The sequence below is a fragment of the Typopeltis vanoorti genome, chromosome 6, assembly GCF_054136105.1.
Source record: "Typopeltis vanoorti isolate ZY-2024b chromosome 6, IOZ_Tvanoo_1.0, whole genome shotgun sequence".
Classification (NCBI taxonomy): Eukaryota; Metazoa; Arthropoda; class Arachnida; order Uropygi; family Thelyphonidae; genus Typopeltis; species Typopeltis vanoorti.
Window position 1 is genome coordinate 101,188,256 of NC_143554.1, and position 23,539 is coordinate 101,211,794.

Here is a 23,539-nt window from a genome sequence, read left to right on the forward strand (position 1 = left end):
ATACAGTGCATACCAAAGCCAATTTATTGCTAATTAGTTGGAAATAATGTGAAATTGCAGTTGTATACTGATTTCTGGTCTGAAGGGTTGTCACATAATGGTTTTCAGAATGTTGTTTATTAAATTAAAGATGGATTTTACAAAAAAGCGTACTGATTTCTTCCACTGAAATCTGTTTTACTACATTTAATGTGATCTGTATTGCATTAAACTTCAGTAAATTCTGTTTACAACAAAATTGTAAAATAATAGAAATTGTTTCTTTCCAGCAGAGAATGCAACGTTGCTTTTTTTTTTTTTTTAAAAAAAAAGTTTGATTATTGATAATCTGATTTGTCTAATTTGATTAATCTAATTTGATTACTGATAATCTGTGGCACTAACAGGTCCTTAAATCTCCCAACCTGCTTATACTGGTTTTCATAACCATAATAGGTGATAAATTTTTTATGAGAGAGGACTTGAAAGTTTTGTTAAAGGTAGCGAAAGAAAAGAGTGACAGAGTTAGAATGGTGAGTCTGTTACCGCGGTATGACAGAGAGGAGTTTAGAAGGAGGGCCAAAATCGCAAATGACATTATGCGCAGGTTATGCGGACAGTGTGGTGTGGAATTCGTGGACGTGTGGAATGAGTTTGATGGGCGAAAGGACTTATACAAGATGGATGGCCTGCATTTGAATGGACTTGGTGTGCGGAGACTGGAAAAAGTGTTGCTGAATGAAGTGAAAATGGATGTGCAGAACCAGGGAAACTAGAACTACCAAGGAGGGGAGAAAGTGGATATCCAGACATCAGTGAGACAGTTGAGTGTAAAAATGTATATAATGTGCCTGAGCCAGCAATAAGGACAAAAAATGGGAATGGGATATTTAGAATAACGCATCAAGTAGGGGTGGGACAAAGGGAACACTGCAATTCATGTATACTAATGCCAGGAGTATTAGGAACAAGAAGGAAGAATTTTTGGCCTTGATTGGCTCTTCCTGGCCACAGGTTATTGCCATTAGTGAAACATGGCTGACGGAAGATGATATAGTTAGTGGGATAGAATGTGTAGGTTATAGTATGTTTAGGAGGGACAGAGAGAATAAAATTGGGGGAGGGGTGTTATTGATGATAGCTGATGAACTGCAGCCAAGGAGAATTGAAGTATTGCAGGATAGTGAAAGGAGCTCATTTGAGGCTATTTGGTGTGAGATTGACACTGGCAGAATAAAATATACGTTGGGTGCTGCTATAGACCAGGTGATGGAATAGATGGTGGAGATGGTATGCATAAACAAATTGATGAAATGAGTGGAAGGAGGGTAATTATTATGGGGGATTTCAACTATGGTAACATTGATTGGAAGGAGGAGAGGACACATATGAGGAAGGAAATGGATTTTATTCAATTATTAAGGGATAACTATCTGAAACAGCATGTAATTGAAAATACTAGGGGTGTAAGAGTGCTTGACCTGGTAATAGTATCTGAGAATTTGACTGTAATGAATATGACCATGTTGCCACCTATTGGTGAGAGTGATCATAAGGTCTTGACCTGGGAGGTGGCTAAAGGTGTGAAATTTGTGATTAAGACAGGGTATGTGTGGAATTACCGTGCTGGCAAGTATGACAAGCTTAGGAGATTGCTTGGATCAGTGCCATGGCATGTACAACTGCAAGGGCTGGACGTCGATAGAGCATGGGAAGTGATCGAAGAGCATTTACAGGAGGTTATGGCTGATTGTATACCTAAGGTCCGAATAGTGAAACAAGGAGGGGTTAAATGGATGAATAACACCATTAAGCTTGAGCTGCAAAAAAAGAAACAACTATGGAGGGAATTTAAAGAAAGGGGTGACCTGCAGGCACACGAACGGTATAAAGTACAGGCCAGAAGGGTAACGAGTGTGATAAAAACAGCAAAAGCCGATTATGAAAGGAAACTAGCTATGCAAGCAAAAGAGAATCCCAAACAGTTCTTTCAATATGCTGCAAGCAAGAAAAAAACTGTACATGGCAAAATGATTTTAAGGAATGACGATGGTAAAGAGTTCACTGAACCAGTCGATATAGTGGAGTTACTGAGCGCGCACTTTGCAAAAGTATATCATCCAGGTAGTGACGTTGAAAAAATGAAGGAACCATTAGTTTATATGGGAATTGTGATGAATGAAGTGGAGGTGAATAGTCTATTACAGAACCTTAATGTGAATACATCTGTGGGATTGGATGATATATCGGCACGGGTCTTGCATGAAGCGGCTAATGAATTATCAGTGCCCTTGACCATGTTGTTTAATCTGAGTCTTGGGTCTGGCTTAGTCCCGAAGGCGTGGAAAGAGGGGAAAATAGTTTCACTGCATAAAGGAGGATCCAAGACTATGGTTGCAAATTACCGACTGATCAGCATATCAGGAGTCGTTGTCAAGGTCTTGGAGAAAGTAGTCAAGGGAAAAATACAGGAATGGATTGATGAAAATGAGATACTGTACAGAGGACAGCATGGCTTTGTGAAGGGTAGATCTTGCCTCAGTAACTTGCTCAAGTTTTATAACAACGTGACGGCTGAACTGGATAAGGGAAATGGGTTTACAGTGATACTGCTGGACCTGGCAAAGGCGTTTGACAGGATACCACATGGAATTCTAATCCGTAAACTACAACATATGGGAATGGATATAGGGTTGGTGAGATGGATAGCTGGGTGGTTGAAGGAGAGATACCAGAGAGTGGTTTATTCAGGAGTAGAGTCCAAAAAACGGCCTGTGACTAGTGGTGTGCCACAGGGTTCTGTTCTTGGACCACTGCTGTTTAATCTGTTCATTAACGATATAGGGAAGGGTCTAAGTGGGACAGTTCATTTGTTCGCTGATGATGCAAAGTTGGGTAGGGCAATAGTGAATGCAGAAGATGTCAAAGTCTTGCAAGATGACTTAGATAGATTGGAGTTCTGGACTAAGGAGAATGGATGTCAATTTAATGTGGCAAAATGTAAGTTTATGCATTTCGGAGTTAAAAGATTAGCAGCAGTATACCACATTGGCGGAACTGTACTCCAGGAGATTGATGAGGCCAGGGACTTGGGAGTGTTGGTGGATAGGGAGATGAAGTTTAGTGGGCACATTGCGAAAGTAGCTAAATCAGCTCATCAACTCACTTGGTTGTTGAAAAATACCTTGACGAGCAGAGAAAAACAAGTTATTGTACCTCTGTACCGAGCCCTGATAAGACCTCATCTCGACTACTGTGCCCAGATTTGGTCACCTCGGTTCCTTCTTGATGGGGAGGAGGTTGAGAGGATCCAGAGGCGAGTGACTAAGATGATAGTAGGTCTTGGAATGAACCATATGAGAACAGGTTGAAGATTTGTGGGTTGCAGAAACTAGTTGATAGGCGGTAAAGGGGAGATATGATTGAGACATTCAAATTGCTAAAAGGATTCTATAGGATTAATTCAGATGATGTTTTTGAGATCAGGACTGGTGGTGGGAGAAGTAGGGGACACCCATGGAAGCTGGGCAAGAGCATGGTTAGCAGGGGTGTTAGAGCTGGGTTCTTTACTTTTATAGTGGTAAATGAGTGGAATAAGCTGCCAGAGTCTCGCTTGTGGGTGCTATGACAGTGAGCGAGTTCAAGGCAAGGTATGATAGATGCTGTGAGAATGTTGAACAGCTGTGTGAACATGATGTTTAGGGCCTCCCTCGATGAGTCTAAGGACTCCTGGAGTAGCCCGTAGTAATAATAATAATTTGAATGGTTTGCCCTGTGTGATGAAAAACCAGTTTCCAGGAGGGAAACCCTGCCACCTATGTGTGAGACTGGCTACCTCACCTTCCATTAAAAGGCCAGATAATTTCTTATGTCAGTTATGAAACTGACATGTCTCAGTCAGTTTCAAAAGTGCTTCGAAACTGACTAAGCTGTAGTGACTCTCTAACATTTCCATAAAGTTTCAGGACTCATCAAAAAAGACTACCCTATACTACACAGCATTACACTGTCAGGTATACACTATACAGTATTTTTGTGTGTTCTCTGTCTGGATTGCCTATTTTCCTCATAGAAACTTGGTTTCTATGAGGAAAAGAACAGTATTCATGAAACCAACTAACCTTCACTTAAATTTGTATAAAAATTCCTCGCATCATGTGAAGAACTGAGTCCTAGGTCTTTTCCATTTGAAGAACACGTCCTATTATTCTTACAACTATGCTATGAGGACTCTAAGGAAAAGATGGATTGAGCAATAATTTAGAATAGTGTCTTTATTTTAGTATTGTTTAAAATTATTTGTCACTTTATTTTTAGGTCATAATGCCAATCTTGTATGCAGTTGTCGCTCGAGGTACTGTGGTTTTGGCTAAATATGCTAGCTGTGCTGGAAATTTTGCTGAGGTTACAGAACAGATTTTGGCTAGAATATCTCCGGAACAACAAAAGCTTACGTATTCACATGGGAGGTAATGTTGCTCTTTGTTCTAAAAATGTCAATATGGTATACTTTATACCTTATATTGAAATAAGTATGACAGAGCCTTTTTTTTAGATTGAAACATGCTGGTATCCTCTGTATTAATTTTTGAATTAAATTTTTTCACAAAGAAAACAAATATATCATGACACAGAAAATTCTCTTGTTAATTTATATAAATCTAAAAAAGGCATTGAAACATCTACATGTTTCCATGCCTTTTTTCCCTGATCGATTTCATCATAAGTGTAAATCTATACAGAAATCATAAACATATCAAGAATTTGTAAAAAGAATTTTTTAAACACGGTAACAATTTAGAATTAAGAGCAGTTGATACATGACACATCTATCATCATCATCAAATTCCTGACATGTATCATCAAGGGGTGTACAAAATATTATGATAGTATTATGTGAAGAACTTACATCATTACTAGCTTCCTATCTACAATTTTCCTCCACATTAATCTGTTATCTCTAACATTATCAGATCTTATACCTCTGGCTTCTAAAGCACTTTTTACTGTATCAGTCCACTTATATCTTGGTCTTCCTCTGGGTCTTTTTCCTGACAACCTAGCAAAGAACACTTGTTTTGCTAATCTTTCCTCTCCCATTCTGTTTAAGTGACCATGTCACCTGAGATTTAGCTCTGCTAACACATTCCTGGATGCTAACAATGTTAAGTTCTTTCCTAATATCCTCCTTTTTTAATATGATATTGCCATTGATGTCATCTGTTCATGCCTCTAATTTATTTCAGGACTCTCATATCTGTGGTCTCTAGTCTTTGGCTGAGTGTTTTATTTCTAACCCCAGCTGTCAGATCCATAAGTTAAAATTGGTTTGAACACTCTCTTGTATACAGCTACTTTAGTGTCTTGACCAATTTCTCTTATTGCATATAAATCTATTCAGTTGACTTCCTACCATACCAGCTTTGTTGATTCTGTTGTCTATTTCCATATTTAAATTACATCTTCACTAAAAATTGTGCCTAAGTAGTTGAAATGTTTTACTTGTTCCATAGGTTCTCCATTCACAGTGCAGTTGATATTTTCAATGTTTCTGCTTATATTCATTGTCTTTGACTTGTTATTACTGATTTTCATACCAAATTTATTACAACAGTTATTCAATTTAGTCAGGGAATCTTGTAGACTTATACTTGATTTATTAAGAAGTATAACATCATCTGCATAAAGTAAAGAACTAAGATTAACATCACCAATTTTGATATCAGGTTTGATACTGCTTTCCTTCCTAATGTGATCCATATAGATAATGAATAACAGAGGAGATAATGTATCTGACATCAGATTTAATATCAAACCATCTTCCTCTACTTCCTTCAATTCTAACTATGCCCAATTGACATCATATAGCATTTTGAATAGCTTTCCTCTTGGCACCTTGTCATATGCCTTTTCCAGATCTATGAAACATACAGATTTTTGTTATATTCCCACAGTTTCTCAACTATTTATCATAAAGTGAAAATTTGATCCTGATAATCTCTATTTGGCCTGAAGCCAGCTTGTTCTTCACCAGACTTCTATTCCACAATCCTTCTCAACCATTTCTCAAGTATACTTGCATAAATCTTACCAAGGACACTCAATAGAGAAATACCTCTTTAATTTTCACATTTAGTTTTATTTCCTTTTTTTCTATATGGGTACCATGAGAACTTTACTCTAATCATCTGGAATTCGTCCCTCTGTTCAGGCCTTCTGAACTATGCAATGCAGCCACTTCAAGACTTTTATACCTCCATACTTGAGCATTTCTGGTCAAATATCATCTACTCTTGCTGCATTTCCACATTTCAGGCTTTTGATGACTTTTTCTACTTCAAGTAGGGATATGTATTCCTGATTACATGCCTGTTGAGTGATTTTACCAGTGTTCTCTCACTCCTTGTTTTATTTAGCAATTTTCTGAAGTAATTATTCCATACATTAAGGATATCTTTTTCTCCAGTTTTTATGTCACCTTTAACACCTGTAATTCCTTTTACAGCACTCTTTCTTCTATGTCAGAATTTTTTCAACAGCCTCCAGAATATTTTGCCACCTTCCTGATAATTTATTTTCTGTGTTCTTACCTCTGTATTCTCTAAGAGCACAAGCTGACTTATTCACCAAGAACTTTTGATATGCTTTCTTCTTTTCCTTCACTGCCTCTTTAACTTCTTGTGTCCAATGAAGTTCTGATTTTTCTTTCCTTGGAGATAAAAAAAAACCCTCACCAAATGCCTCTCTAGCTGAATCAATCAATGTTTTCTTCAGGATTTGCCACTGAATCTACAAGGTTTGGTTGCTGTTCTCAAACTCTTTCATTTTGAGAACATCTGAGAGCTGCTCAACTTTTATTTGCTTTAAAACTTTCTTACATGTTCTTCTTTTCAATATGAAATTCAATTTTATCCTTCTCTAGACTAAATAGCAATCAATTTCAAATCCTCTGTACACTCTAGCATCTTGCACCAATGAGAAAACATCACTATGAACAATAACATAGTCAATGAGACTTTCTTATTCCTCGCCCTTCTCTCCATGTGAATTTATGCACATTTTTATGTTGGAACATGGTGTTAGTAATAACCAGTCCATGTCCTGAGCAGAAATCCAACAGATATTTGCCATTATTATTAGCTTTGCTCTTTTCTCCAAATTTTCCCCAAATATTTAGGTATGTCTGACAATTCTTTCCTACTCTGCTATTTAGATCCCCAGCAAGGACCAACTTTTCTTTTTTCATTGTGTTAGTCACTTTCTCTAAAGCCTCCCAAAAATTCCTTCACTTCTACCTTCTGATTTAAAACCTCCAGTTTTAAATCGGCCATGTGTAAGCACCCACTATGTCCATCATACAAAGCAAAGATGGTGGCAACAAAAGCCAACAATAAACAAGTATCCCATGTGTTGTCAGTGCACCACTTCAATCGCTGACAAAACCACAATGTGCCACAGCTGTATAACTGGAGTGACAGATAAAAAAAGGTATATTCTCAGAGTTCGGTTGATACCAGCTGCACGCTTCCTGTGCAAAAATAGATGAATCAGCACATAAGCTGTTTATCGACCTCAACCAGCCCTTTTTCTGTTTGCTGTTCCTTCCTCCTGTAAAACAACTCCTGAGCATAGGTAAATGAGTCGAAAACCTCAAACCAACATCAGTGCTATGAATGAAACTTTTCCTCCAAAATATGAGCAGTGGAAGCTAAGCTCAAACTAATTGACAACTAGTGCCGCATTGCAATTTCACCTTTGCCTGCGAATGAACTCCGTGACTTAATCGCATCGGCGGTACAATACTCGGAGGCCAAAACAAAAAATTCAGTGCCGCTATTTTGAACTCTTTGATGGAAAACAGAAAATCATTAAAATAAGACATCAACAAATTAGCAGAAGAATGCAACATTGATTCTAAAAATATCATCAGCTGCCATCGTTTCGGGCTTATAAATAAAAGAAAGGATGGAATGAGCTTTCCATGCCTCATAAAAGTGACTTGTAACATCTTCGAGGAGAACTTGAGAAAAACGCCAAAATGGAGACACCAGTTGGATCATTGACTACAAACAAGTTAAATTAGTGCAAAAATCAAGTGATGCCACTAGTAGCCACCATGGAAACAGTATGCAGGCACTGCATAGGAAGTTTGCAAGATCCTTGTGTTCAAATATATGTCTCACAGAAACTTGCATATTCACTTCACCAATATCTGTGGCCTAAACTCAGTCTAGCAAACCCCACTTACTTTTTTTTTGGAAGAAACTCAAATCTCACCTCTCCTCAGCACTAGTCATCTCAACCTTTCAAACTACACTCTTTAACTCCTTTCGACCCAAAGTTGGTGTCTGTGCATACATCTGCTCTGGCATACCTTGCCAGAAAGCACCCATCCTAGACTCACCCAACTTTGAACTTCTTTGGTTGAAAATATCCTTTCCCCACTCAGTCAAATTCATTTGCTGTCTCTATCACTCCCCCAATGCAACCAACCACTGTGAGCTCTTTAATTTTCTCTCCTTAAAAATTGATTTTCTCCAGTCCCACTTTCCAAACAACAAAATTATCCTCCTACGAGAATTTAATGTTCACACCCACCAACTGGCTTTCCTCCTCCAGTTGTACAGATTTTTCAGGCAGAGATACTGAAACATTTGCCTTCACTAACACAACTTTTACAACATCTTTCACAACTTGTTCAGATGCCAACTAGAATAACGGATAACCCAAACACCCTAGATCTCTTCCTCATCAATGACCCCCTTCCAAATACACAGTGAAAGTGGCCCCCCCACGTAATGCTGATCACAATCTAGTACTCATCTCCTCTCCCATGCAACAATGCTTACACAGCCAATCCCACACAAGAGTAGTTTGGCATTATAACAGTGCCAAGTAGCCTCTGCTATTTCTATGCAACATTCCCAAACACATGCACCAAACTTATATCCAGAGTAATTCTCACTGGTATGGAAACATACAATCCCCCACACACTCTCTGAACTGCCATTCCCTAACTAAACCCTGGTTCTCCAAAAGATGTGCCAAGGCTGTACAAATGAAAATCAAGCATACCATAACTGACTCAAATCAGGAACTCCACCCCCCCCCCCCTTTAGAGCTTGTACTGAAGCCCCGAAATAGATGCAAAAAAAAAAAAAAAATCAGTGTTTCCAAAACAGAGCTCGAAAGAGCAAAAGCAGGAAACTAGCAACTTGTCCAAACGTAAGCTGAGCCTTTCTTTGGTCTCTTACCAAAGCAATTGGCCACAACTTCTGCCCAACACTGTTCCCACCCCTATCATACCCAGATGGCTCTATTGTATCATCACTTACAAAAAAAGCCAATCTTCTGGCTTCACACTTTTCTTCTAATGCATGCATAACTGACAATGCTAAATGCCCCCTCAACCATTCCAGATGCTCAACATACAATGCCCACTATATACTTTTGCCAGAAAGAGATCAGAAAAATACTGTCCAAATTAGATACAAAGTCTCCTGGCCATGCTGGCATTCCTCCAATTGTCCTGAAAGTTTGTGCACCAGAACTAATTCCTATCCTATATCACCTGTATATACTATCTTAATCCACTGGTATCTATCTCACAACCTGGAAATTGGCCTACATTCAACCCATTCCCAAGGAGGGAGACAAATCACTGTCGGCCAACTACTGCCCTATCTTGCTTACCTTATTCCTATGTAAAGTAATGGAAAAATCATCAATTCCCAACTCCTATACTACCTTTAAGGCACCCACCTAATAAACGACCGCCAGTATGGATTCCAGTGCTGCCAATCAACAGGGGATCTGCTCACATAAGTCACCCATCTCTGGACAAATACCATGGACAAGTTTGGCAAATCTCAAGTGGTTGCACTTGATATCTCCAAAGCTTTTGACTGGGTCTGGCACAAAGGCTTACTAAGCCTGGATTGCCAGCTTTCTCTCTGGATGCACACTGTATGTGATGGTGGATAGTTCCTTATCCTTTCATCATTCAACTAATGCCGGGGTTCCATAAGGTTCTGTCTTCTCACCAACCCTCTTCTTGCTGTATATCAATGATCTACTTCAGTTGACCTCCAACCCAATACAGTTTTGCAGATGACAGCACATTGCACTCCTCTGTTTCATTTGATAAACCTTATTCTACACAACTCACCTCAACCTACAGAACATCAACCACCACTGCTCTCAAATCTGATCTCCAAATCGTCCTCCAGTGGGGTTTAGATAACCTCACAAATTTCTGTCTTATTTCTCATCAAGAAGAACCTTTTTTTCTCCAGTATTATTTTTGATGATACCCAAATTTCCAGACAATTTGAGATTTCTCTTGGAATTACCCTGACATTAAATTTCTCCTGTCGTAAACACATCACAACCATTTCATCCTCAGCTTCAAAAAACTAGGACTTCTCTTTTGCTCAAAACATTACTTTACCCCTGAACATCCATTAACATTATACAAATCACAAATCCGCCCAGCTATTGAATACTGCTCTCACATATGAGGTGGGGCCCTAAAAGCTTCCTCAGAATGCTTGACTGTATGACAGAATGCTTGACAGAGGAGAGCAATTAGACTTATTAATGACCCATCTCTTACCCAACTCACTCCCCCTCCACTTTCGCACTGACGTTTGGTATCTGCAATATGTATATTCTACAAATATTTCTATGTTCATCTAAAATAGCATCAATAATTCCCCCACTTAGTACTAAGCTTGTTGGAACACGTGCAGCTGCTGCTCAACATCCCTTTACAGTGCACCTTGAAACAAACTGAATAAGTTTCTTTTCCTCTTCCTTCATCCCTGCAACTGCTGTATTGTGGAAACAGTCTTTCCTTATCCTACTTTGTAAGCAAACAAAGTTTGCATTATGGGAGATACTAAGACAAGTGATGAGAGCTTAGTCCACCTTTACCACGAGTTGCCTCAGTCCTGAACATACTTCAGGCACAAACTTTGTTTGCTTACACTTGGATAAAGGATTAAACTAAATTTATTATAGTCTACCCAAGTGAAAAACAACTTTCAAAGTCTTCCCTTGTTGTGTTTCCCAAGGAATATAATATACAGTCTTTTAAATCAAATGTAAACATGTTCCTCCTTTCCCAACCCACTACCCATATAACGGTACTAATATACCATAGGTTGATCAACTAACCTTTCGTGTATGGGCTCGACATAAAAAAAAAAAAAAACTTATTAGAACCTTCATAGCCACAAATAAGTCTCATTGTCCAGTTCCCCATTCTGATATTTGTCCACATCACTCTACTTGATATTGCCTGTCAGGCAAGAAGATTAGTCTCGTATTTAGTGTTGAATACTATAGCTACTCCTCTATCATGCATGCAATTCATTTTTTTAAATAACTCATAAGTGTTTGTTGCCATAGTATATGTTTGATGTGCTGCAAGACTGGATAAATGCTATCCAAATGTCATATTAAGCAAGAACTGGGGTCTGTTCAGGCAGCTGTGTGAGTGTGAGCTACTTTGTCCAAGTCCAAAACCAACAAAACAGTCATTTTTGAGATAAGGGATCAAAACTGTGGACCAATTTCATGATTTTCTGCAGAAACATGATGAGTCCTGACTTATTTCTTCAGGTGTGCGACCCCCCCCTCATCTCCCCAATGCAATTTATCCCAGTCTTGGTCCCTCAGGAAGAGCCTTAATGGGAATCCTATACTTCAGAAACACGACTTGACTTCCTTGCATTAACCTCTCCTCCATTTGTTGCATAAACAGATAGGGCACATTGATCTTCCACTATACCATGAAGATTTCTGTTCTCTTCCTCCCCCCCTCCCCTCCATTCCATCTAGAAAGACATCTGATGAATTTATAATAGTTTGGATACCAAGTCTCCTGGCTCAGTTGAAATCTCCCTTACCTTCTCACCATTTGGGCTCCCACATCACACCATAATAAACATCCTATATCATCTGTACAGGTTATCATATTTGTCTCACATCTGACCAATAGCATGGAAGCAAACTAAAGTATAGTCTTCCCTTTCCTAGAAAAGGTAGATAAAGGTCATCATCAAACTGTTATTCCATTATTCTTACCTTAAGCCTCTCAAAAATAATTGAAGATTATTATCAGCCCATCTCTTCGCTATCCTATGGATTCTGCCAGTCTTTCTCCAGAGCAGATCTTCTAACAGTAACCTTTGATATAAGTAATGGAAATGTTAAGACAAACTTTTATGGTCAATCTTGATATTTTTTAGGCTATTTGATTTGGTCTGGAATGGAGGTCTGCACATCAGACTACCATTTTATGATCTACCTTCCAACTTTTGTATCACCATTCCTCTCCAGTTGCTTACTATGTGTTATGGTGGATAGTTTTCTCCTTTCAGATTTCCCCACTAATTCCAGTGTTCTCTGGAGTACTTCCTTCTATATAATAATCTTCTCTTACTAACCTCAAATCCTCTCCATGTTTACTGATTACAATATGCTACATTTCTCTTCTTCATTTGACAAACCCTGTAGTGTTCAAAAGATCCACTTTTCACGATATTCCATAACAAGTGTCTTAGACATAGATCTCTTTGCCATTCTCCAGTGAGATGAGGGTAACCTAGCAAAGTTTTCTCTTCTTGGATTGATTAATACCTACAGCCTTTCCTGGCACAAGTATGCCATATTTGTCCAAAAAATTTGGTGTCTCATTCTGCTCAAGATGCTGCTTCTCACATGTACAACTCCTAATACCATATAAATCCCAAATGGTCCCAACATTAGAAACTGTTCTCACATTTGGGGTGGTACGTGATGGCCTACCTAAAAATGGCTGATGTTATCCAGAAAAGAGCATTTCACTTAAATAGTTGGACCCATCTTTCTGTTTAATAAATTATCCCTTTCTCACAGACTTGCTATGGTCACTTTCGTATAGACATTGTTTCCCCCTTATGCCTTTTCTAGAAGTATTTTTGTGGGCACTATGCCACATCATTCCCAACTTTTTTTTTCCTCCTAGTCACCAAAACGTGAGCATCTTCTGGTCAACATTCATGTGCAGTTCAGCTTCAGACTAACTGAATAAACTTCTCATACTCTTTTTTTCGCCATAGCTGCCTCTGTTCTTTGGAACAGACTTTCTAACACCATTTTCACCAAGAACTATGATCTCCAGTTATTTGTAAAGCACATCAACAAATTTCTTTTTTCTTCTCAACCATTTATTCACATAGGGCTCACCTGTGTTATAGGTTAACAACTTGTGTATGGAGTTTAAATCATAAAACAAATGTAAACCTTACTACAAAGGTAGTATTCCATTACAGAAGTATCTTGGTGACTAAAACGTCTGGCACCAAAATAATGATATCACTTCAATACCCATATGCCAGTCATTTCTCTTTTCCTTGTAATGCATGGCATAGTTTTCCTATTCACTCAAATTTATGGATATTGGGTAAACTATGGAGCCAGGAGCAAGAGTGCCAAAATCTCAGTTCTTTTTTCAGCTCAGCTGAGATATGTTCATTTGTTAACAAATGTTTCATATTTCACTGGTTATGTTGACCATGTTGAAACTTCTGGAATAAATACCACATGACAAATATTGAATATAAAAAATGTTTATTAGTTCTTAACCTTGGTCATTTACATGTAGCATTAGGTACATTTCCTCAGGAGCATCTTTTCAAACCTGAGAGTTCAACTATGTCACAAGTTATAAGGATAGAATACAATAGATGAAAATTAAACAGTAAATTCATAATGGTATATGCACTAGCTGATATTATCAATCACATTCCATCACAAAATGTGTACCATACCCTAGGACTGTATGCATCAAGTTTTTGATGAATGATGACCAGACTTGGTGCTGAATGATGCCTTGGTTTTTATTGCATGGAGTGAAGTATGTGTAGCATTTCTGAAACTTCTTTGAATTTCCAGACTAAACAGTAATGGTTAACATACAGCATTTTTGTTTTCTGCCAAAGTACAGGATGGCATTTCACTGGATGTGTGAAATGCTAAACCAGATTTATTTCTTTTTTATCCACATGTTTAAATCTTCTGACATGCAGATCTCTTTGGAATGACATTTGACTTACATAGCATATGCTGCATGAATAATGTATCCTGTATACACCTGGCTTCTTAGGGAAGATGAGATTTCAGAGGAAGTGACAATCTTCAAATTTTGTATAGCAGGAAGAGGGTAACTTTTATCATAACATAGAAGTATCTAAGCAGTTTTGTCTATTGCATTGGGCATGTAAGGCAGGGTGATTATTTTTTGATATCTTGGTGATGGGAAGATTGTAAAATCTTTTTGGTGATCTTGCTCTTATATGCATTAAAAAGGGTAATGAAGTTTTTTTTTTCATTTCTGTTCTCTATACTGCTTGAGGCTATACCCATTAATATGTTTCCTATATTGAATACGTTTCTTTGTCAGAGACATCTATGAGTATGTCAAGGAATCGAATTGTCCTATTCTTTTCAAGTTCAAGAGTAATCTTTACGAGGTTGCTTAGGGTCAAAGCCAGATAACCGAGAGAAGACCTCCACACTGTTAGTGTATCTACTGGGTGCTGAATGAACAAGGATAGACTGGCAATTTGTACTCTATTAGCTTAAACCAGAAATACAAATGATTATACAGCATGATGAGATGTCATGCTGACTGAAGCATGGCTCAGTTAAACAAGTCCCCTGCTGTTTTCATTAGGAACTACAGCAAACAGTGAAAAGTTAACTACTGGAACAACCTTCATTTCAACATTTACATTAAAAAAAAAAAAAAAAAACCTAATGTCAAAATAATTGAAAACAAGAACCATCAACATAAGGAGTATTAATGGAAAGAAAACTTGCAGAACTGGAAAAGTAATGTTCAGACATAATTCGGTTTCTGAGACAAACAAACAAAAAAAAATAGTGAGATCCTACTAAATGAAAAGTATGGGCTGCTATATGTACGACTTAAATAAATTGACATTGTGGTCAAAGAATAATGATTGTCATTTTAATGTTGCAGAATGTAAGATTGAAAAGGTTGCATCCTGTATATTTCATTCATGGTACCAGATTGCAGGAAATCAATAAGGCTAGGGACTTTGGGATGATGGTGGGTAGAGAGCTGAAGTTCAGAAGGCATATTGCAAAAGTTGATAAAATGCTCAAAGCATGTTGAAAAACATGCTAACAGGTGGAGATAGAGAAGTTATCCTTCTTTATAAGACTATGATTCATCTGCATCTTGACTGCTGTGCACAGATTTACTTATGGTTCTTAGCAATCAGGATGCTTCAGAGAGGATTCAGAGATGAGTGACCAAGCCAGTGACAGGTCTGTGAAATGCTCCCTATGAGGATAGGTTGAAGGTCTGTGGGTTACAAAGTTTAGTTGATAGGCAGAAAAGAAGGCACATGATAGAAACTTTAAGATATTAAAGGGGTTTTATAAAATTGTACTGAAAAATTTCCTTTGAATCATGACGAATAGTTGAGAGAACTAGGAGTCATCTATGGAAGCTGTGTAAGTTGTGCGGTTAGTAAGGGTGTATGCACTATATTTTTTTGTATGGAGAGTGGTGAATGAGTGGAATGAATTGCCAGAATTAGCTGTGAGTGCCCTGACAGTGAACGAGTTTAAGGAAAGGCATTGATAGGTTTTTGTGTGTATAATTCAGAAGTCCTGATCAGAAACTCAAATTCCAGGTGGAGTAGAGCTCTCATAGTTCCCATCTATAAAAAACAAAAAAAAAGGGGGGGGGGAGTAAAGCTGAATGTGAGAATTAGAGAGGAATTTTTCTAAGTCTTCCAGGGCTAAGATTTATGCATGTACTTTAGAAGAGGATGAGGAAAATTGTGGAAAAGAAATACTGGGAAAAGAACAGACTGGGTTCAGGCCAAATAGAGACTGTCAAGAATTAGATTTTCACTTTACGATAAATGGTTGAGAAAACATAGGGATATAACAAGGATCTGTATTTAAATTTTATAGGTCTGGAAAAGGCATACAACAAGATGCCTACAGAAAAGCTTTTCAAAACAGTACAGAGCAGTACATAGCCTATATTATTATTATTCGTGACACCTAGTTTTTGAAGCCCATAGACCTGTAATCTATTCTCATAAGGAGGATCATAAAATAGACCACAATTTTTCTTTTAACTTGCTTCTGAATTCTCTCCACCACTTCTTCCTCATGGAATATAGGTCACAAATCTGTATGAGTAGTCCAGATGTGGCCTTATAAAGGAAAACTATAACCTCCTTATCATTGTTGGTCTGTATTCTTCAACTACCTAATCTGATGTACTACCTTTGCAATATGCTACCTAAACTTCAATTCCCTGTCGACAATCACCCTCCCCCAATTCCCTGGTTCATTAGTATCGCCTGCAGTTAGATTTCATCAGTATAGTACACAGTCTTGTGCTTGGCCATGTTAAACTGGCAACTATTTCCCTTTGCCAATACTGCCAGTCTATTTAATCAATTCTGCAGGATCGCTACATCATCTTCATTGACTATTGCATGATCAGTGTTAAATATTTGCTCTTCCTTAAATAAATTTATTTCCTTTATGAATTTACCATCTCTACAATAACTACTAGAATTACAAAATTTCCCTGACTCTAGTATCTGTATCACTTCTTACGTGTTCATTCTATAAGGAAAGTAAATTCTATATCTCTAGCCGATTCCTAATTTTATTCACGTGCTTACCTTGACTGTTAAAGGTTATTCCTTGTTAAAAGAAACGAATCCTCTAATTTCTTTCTGGGGCAGTCTCCTCTTCAGATATTGACAAATTTATTTTTTAAAGCTGCGTCAGCCAATATCTTAGAATAAAGGGGGACTCTTATTCAGGGAGACTTTTCCAGACTCTTGGTGCATGTAGGTGAATAAATTTAGTGCTTATAAATCAAACGCTTTACTGTGGCTAAGTAAATTCTGGTTTGCAGTTGTAACCTCTATAAAACATATTATACCTTTCTTTCAATCCTTCCCCCCCACTATGGTTCAGATTAATGAGTGGTAGTTTTGGTTCATATCACAGGCAAAACTCAGGTATAGAAGAAAAAACATATTTATTGGAATCTAAAGACATAATATACACTTAGACCAATCTCACTTTCAATTAGTTCAATGACATGCTAAATCAAATTTTATCAAACTGATTAATACTCTAATGCAGTGGTCGCCAAAGGGGTCGATATGACATTGTTAGGGGTTGATTCGGGCTCAGGAGTCGATTGGGGGGGGGGGCGACAGAAAAATATAAGACATCATTGTATGAGTAATATTTAATTCGGTTAACTTGGATTACCTCCATGACAAAAGACATGGAGGTAATGACAATGCAATTAAGAGTGAATTGTGGGATCAGTACCTCCATCTTACAGGTCCTATTCATGGACCTGTAAGATGGAGTACGGTCATGAAAATAGTTACTGAAGCCAATCAAGTAGGCTAAAATGATGTATTTACCAATAAACGGATGTTGGTGGTTCCTACTGGCCGGCGCAGTGGGAGCGAGATTGCAACACGTGAGTGGTTCTTATTTACTGATACTTACAAGTATTTGATCCCAGTCTCGCTTTTGTGCATCGACATACACGTGAGCGTTAATGTTCTAAAATTCATCAACATACATATTATAATTCAATCGTTATTCATTCACGAACTAAACTTCTCTATGTTGAAGGGTTGAGCAGCGCTGGTAGTAATACCAGTGATATTACTAGTGATTGTAATAGCAATATAATAATATATACTATATTATACATACAATAAACACTGTAACTATAAAATAAACAATCTAAAAACTCACATAAGCGTCTTTTTTTGCTTGTCCTATTATAATTACATAATAGTAAAATATAGGGGGTCGATAAAAAGTCAAGAAACGCTTGAAGGGGGGTCGATGGGCAAATGACTTTGGCGACCCCTGCTCTAATGCATGAACAATAAATCCTTTTGAGTTAGAGATTTAACACACATAATATACACATTATACACTTCTAATTAACATTCTACCTACTATGTTGGTCTTGCATATTAAACTAGTCATAATCATCTATAATCATTCCAAACAATTTGTCTTATGGACATTTGCCACTGCTAAATAATCACCTAAAATTCTTAAATACTGTCCATACTCGATTATTACATTACAATGATCTTTTCCTTTTACCGACTGGGTAATTAGACAACAAAATCTGTACTTTACCATTTCTTGGGGCAGGATCTCCAGGTCCGTCTGAACTGTTCTTCTTTGTTTGAATTACCTTTCGATACGTCCATAAGCCTGTGTCCATGTGGTGGGTCACTGTGGTCATCAGATTAAACTATGCTCTACACCTGGCATTTTTCCCTCGTCTATTCTCGATCTGTTTTGGGCCATCCTCGTTTCTAGCTGCCGGTTCATAATATATGTCTGCGATGTTATTCCGTCGAAACGTTCAGTGAAGGCAGCATATGCCGACATCTCGCGCTTTAGTACCGGCAGAAATTCAGACATCGAAGGGAAAGGCGCACCTTCCAATATCGAACTATTGCCAAGAAACGCCATCAGGAAATCTCCACGAGAGAAGTCGAATCATCATCCAGCAAAATAGGCGAAAAAAAGCCTTGAGAAAGGGGTGCAAACCCTTTTTATTCTCTCTTCACTCCCCCCCCCCTTTTTTTAGTACTCTCTTACTAGCTGCGATAGCACCCTCTTACTACTTTCTGCGATCTTTTCCCGCCCGCTACTTTCTTCGTCTGCGGCAACTTCGGCACATCGTGAGATCATAGCAGCATCTTCCAGGAAACGAATGTGTGTTGCTTTCCGAGATTGCCAATGCCTCAGGCCCGCCCATGACCTTTGGACTATTGTTTACATCTAATTTACCCATTCATTGTATACATGATGCATTTCATATAATACTAATTTATACATGAAGTTCTTTACATGGTATTACAATTCTACTAAAAGGAGGTAATTCTATTTCTATTTACAGTTAGTACTTTATTTCTTCTGCTCGAGTACAAGTTTTTTTCTCAGCTGATTTTTATGACTTGTTAAATCCTGAATGAATCGTTTCTTTAATAAAATGCTTCATTCAGGATGTAACAATCAGTAAACAATTGATATGAAATCATTTTCTGTATGTACCAAGTGAACAAATTGATGTGCAAATTAAACTACACGGGACCAGATATTCAGCCTTGTGGTACACTACTAGTCATCTTCCTTCTCTTGGGCTCACCTCCTCCACAAACCATTTTTTTGATATCTGTCGATTAGCCACCACTCTAATCTAAATCACTAGATTCATATTCATCCCTATTTACTCCATTTTATGCAACAAAGTTCCATGTGGAATCCTGTCAAATGCCCTTGCAAAATTCAACAGTATCATGGAATAACCATTTCCTTCATCCAACTCCATTGTCACTTTATTATAAAAAGTAAGCAAATTATATTACTAAGGCAAACCTACTCTTCTCAAAAACATATTGCCCCTTATAAAGTATCATATTCTTATCCACAATCCTGAATTCTGTCTTTTACCAATCTCTCCACTAACTTAACCGCCACTCCTGAGATACTAATTGGTCTATAATTTGCTACCTCTTGTTTTGAAGTCGCCTTTATGCAGTTGGACTGTTTTGTCCTCTTTCTTCCTCATTGGCACCTTCCCATGAATTAAACAGTTTCATCAGAACTGATAATTCCCTTGCATATTCTCATAATACATAGACTGATATGCCATCTAATCCCATGGCTATGTTTGCTTCTGCATTTCTGCATTATCTGAAACACCTAATTCTTCAACTTTTCTCCCATCAGTCAATGTCACATCCAGCATTGCAATACTACCAACTAGATGGTACATTCCTGCAAAATGATCACTCAATAGCTCAGTCTTCTGTTAACTCCCTACCATCATCTCTTCTTAGTCATCTTTCCATAGTCATTCATCCTTTTATTCACATAGTGAAAGAACTCCTTGTGATTTCTTTTGGCCACATCAGCTGACTTTTTCTCATAATTAGTTTCGACTATCCTTACCATACAGGTAACCCTTTTTGCCTGTGCTTTGTACTGCTCATGGGCATGCTTTTGAAGCACCTTGTTCTTTATACTTCCTCTGTAACTTTATTTTTCTGCAACTTGTACTTAATGATGCCATTTGTTCACTAACTCCTACCTGATTTATCTTCCTCACTCTGGGTATGCAGCACAGACAGCAAAGGGCAATATGCTTTCTTCAAACACTCCTTGATCACCTCCCGTACATCACCAACATCTCTCCAGTATAGTGTTATTTTTTGATACTAGAGTTGAGAGGATATAAAATCTTGTTGACCTTCTTGTTTATATCCATTAAGAAGAATGGTATGGGTGTGGTAATGAAGTTCATTTTTCTTTTTTACACTGCTTGAAATATTATAGGCTCAATACCTTAGTATTTTGATTATTCTTCATCATTATCAATTTCCTAATATGTACCCTCGCACACTGTACGACATGTTATAACAGTATTACATGATTAAGTTGACAGTATTACTTATTTCCTATCAATAGTGTTCATCTAGATTAGCCTATCACTAGTCAGAACTGGATTATTGTCAAGTCTTATATTTCTGTCTTCTGGGGCACTTCTGAATGCATCAAGCCACCTAGATCTTAGTCTTCCCTGGATCGATTTCCTGTCATCTTGGCATCGAACATCTGTTTTGCTGACTGTTTCTCTCCAGTTTTATTTATGACTATGCCATCTTAAATTATCTCTGCTCACAATGCTTACAGTGTAAAATTCCTTCATAATATCTTCATTTTTGATATGGTTCTGCCATTGATGCTATCTGTTCACCTCCAAAATTTTTCACAGAACTCTCATATCCATGGTCTCTAATCTTTGATTAGATTCTTTATTTCTAGTCCATCTCTCAGATCTGTAAGTTAAAGTTGGTTTGATCCCTGTCTCATGTACTGCTGGTTTAGTGCGTTGACTAATTTCTCTATTCCATATAAATTTATTCAGCTGGCTCCCCACCATACCAGCTTTGCTTATTCTGTTACTTATTTCCATATTTAATTTGCAATCTTCATTAAAAATTGGAGAACTTAGACTGTGCTCTCAGTGGAAATATTATACTTATAATATACAAGGTGTGTCCAAAAAAAGACTGAACTTTTTAGCTAGTGCACAACTGGCACAGAGAGCGCACCTTGTGGCAGGTTTTGACAACAAACTGCCATTTGCCCCATTCTGCTATGAGCATTAGTCATCAAGTTACATCTACTGAAATGAGCATATGCACAAGCTGTTCGTCGGATTAGTGACAATGAAAGAGCTTGAAGAACAACATGTTTGTGTGAAATTTTACTGCAAACTTGGTAAAAATTGAGATGTGGGTTTATGGCTATGATGTTGAAACCAAAATGCAATTATCGCAGTGGGTGGGGAAAGGGTCTCCTCAACCAAAAAAGAGCACAGATGAGTCGGTCAAAGATCAAGGTGACGTTAGTTGTGTTTTTTGATTGGAAAAGCATTGTCCATTATGAATTTGTACCACATGATCAGATGGTAAACAAAGAGTTGTACCAGGAAGCTTTAGCACATTTGATGGATGCTGTGTGCAGGAAGGCTTGAATTGTGGAAAAACCAGACTTGGATGCTGCACCATGACAATGTGCTAGCTTATGCATTGCTGCTCATCCACAGTTATATGGCAAAACATCAGACGTCTGCTGTACCCTATCCACCTTAATCCAAACTTGACTGCATCTCCCGAATACTTCTAGTTTCCCTGATTTTCTACTTCTAACCTCTCACTGAACCTCCCCCCCCCCCATCCAAATACCTAATCTACAAAAACCATTTAAATGCAGTCCATCAAGCATATACAAGTCCTTTTATTCATCAAATTCACTTTATACATATATAAACTACTCACCATTCCTCCTACACAATCTTCTCATTGATTTATTAGCAAATGTGGTCCTGTCATACTTAGGCAGCAAACTCGCAACTCTTACTTTCTCACTCTTCTTTTTTTGTTTCTATCAGCAACTCATTCATGTATTCTCTAATTACATATTTCTCATCTTTTAAATCATTTGTGCCAGCCAAAACAGTCAGTTCTTCCCGCTTCTCTATGTAAATAAAATTTTTTGTTAATATAATTGGTGTTGGCCTGGAAAACGTGCTTTGTCACTTTCTCATTAAGTATCAGTTATCGTCAAATCTATCTCCTTACTCTCGGTTTCTTACACTTTCATACTTTTCCCATTCACTTTTTCATTCATTCTCCCTCCTGATGTTTTTCACAACCATTGTTTTTCTACTTTGCATTTCATGGTGTAAAAGACGCCATATAAGTGCACTATTTCACTCCTTACTCCATATTCCCCCTTTTTTTTTTTTTTTTTTAAACTCATATTTTGCACACTATTGTTCATTTCTCCCACATTCCCCACAATGCCTTCACTATGTTATTTAACAACTTTAATTGCATATATTAACAGGCAGTGATTATTTTCTCTGAATAAATGTAACAAACTGACTAATCCTGTACAGTATGAAGGAAAGAATTTACAGAAAAACGTGTTATGTATAAGTATCTTTTTCGTAGCTATGCTTTCTGTTCTCTTTGGTATACATTCATATTATTCATTCTTGGTTGATGTACAATATTTTTAATTTTATTGTACAAAAATTAATACAACTATCTATGTTTCGCACTGTGAAATACTATCAATTATATATTTGGTTTAATCCTTTATCCGAGTGTAAGCAAACAAAGTTTGCGCCTGAAGTATTTTCAGGACTGGGGCAACTTATGGTAAAGGTGGTATAAGTTCTCATCACTTGCCTTAGTATCTCCCATAATGCAAAGCACATCTCCTTGCAGACATGTATAATGCTATGCATTAAGAGAAGGGCCACTACCCAAACCAGTTTCGACCTTTATTGAGATCTCATCAGTGAGAGCCAGACCCAGAGGTGGTGATACTAAGGTGGAAGTAATGGAGAAGTCATATTTACCTATACCAGTTGCGTATATCATATTTTTACCTATATCATATTTACCTATACCAGTTGCCAGAAGGTGGCAACTTTTTACCTATACCAGTTGCGTATATCATATTTTTACCTATATCATATTTACCTATACCAGTTGCCAAAAGGTGGCAACTGGTATATTGAGAATACCAGTATATTGAGAAATACCAGAGAAGGTAAATATGACTTCTCCATTACTTCCACCTTAGTATCACCACCTCTGGGTCTGGCTCCCACTGATGAGACCTCAATAAAGGTCAAAACCGGTCTGTGTTGTGGCCCTTCCCTTAATGCATAGCATTATACATGTCCTCAAGGAGATGTGCTTTGCATCATGGGAGATACTAAGGCAAGTGATGAGAAATTATATCACCTTTACCACAAGTTGCCCCAGTCCTGAAAATACTTCAGGTGCAAACTTTGTTTGCTTACACCAAATATATAATTGGTAGCAAGTCAAGTGAAAAAACTTCCATACTAAGGTGTTGGCTGCATAGT

At 37.7% G+C, this 23,539-nt stretch overlaps 1 protein-coding gene across 1 annotated transcript in view; it reads left to right on the plus strand.

Moving 5' to 3' along the window:
- The window catches only part of Vamp7 (Vesicle-associated membrane protein 7), a 120,204-nt gene that overhangs the window by 17,610 nt on the left and 79,055 nt on the right, over nucleotides 1-23,539 (plus strand). The window contains exon 3 of the mRNA XM_090393559.1: nucleotides 4,297-4,448. Coding sequence (XP_090249685.1) covers nucleotides 4,303-4,448 — 146 coding nt within the window. The 5' untranslated portion in view covers nucleotides 4,297-4,302. The remainder of the gene's footprint in view (nucleotides 1-4,296; nucleotides 4,449-23,539) is intronic.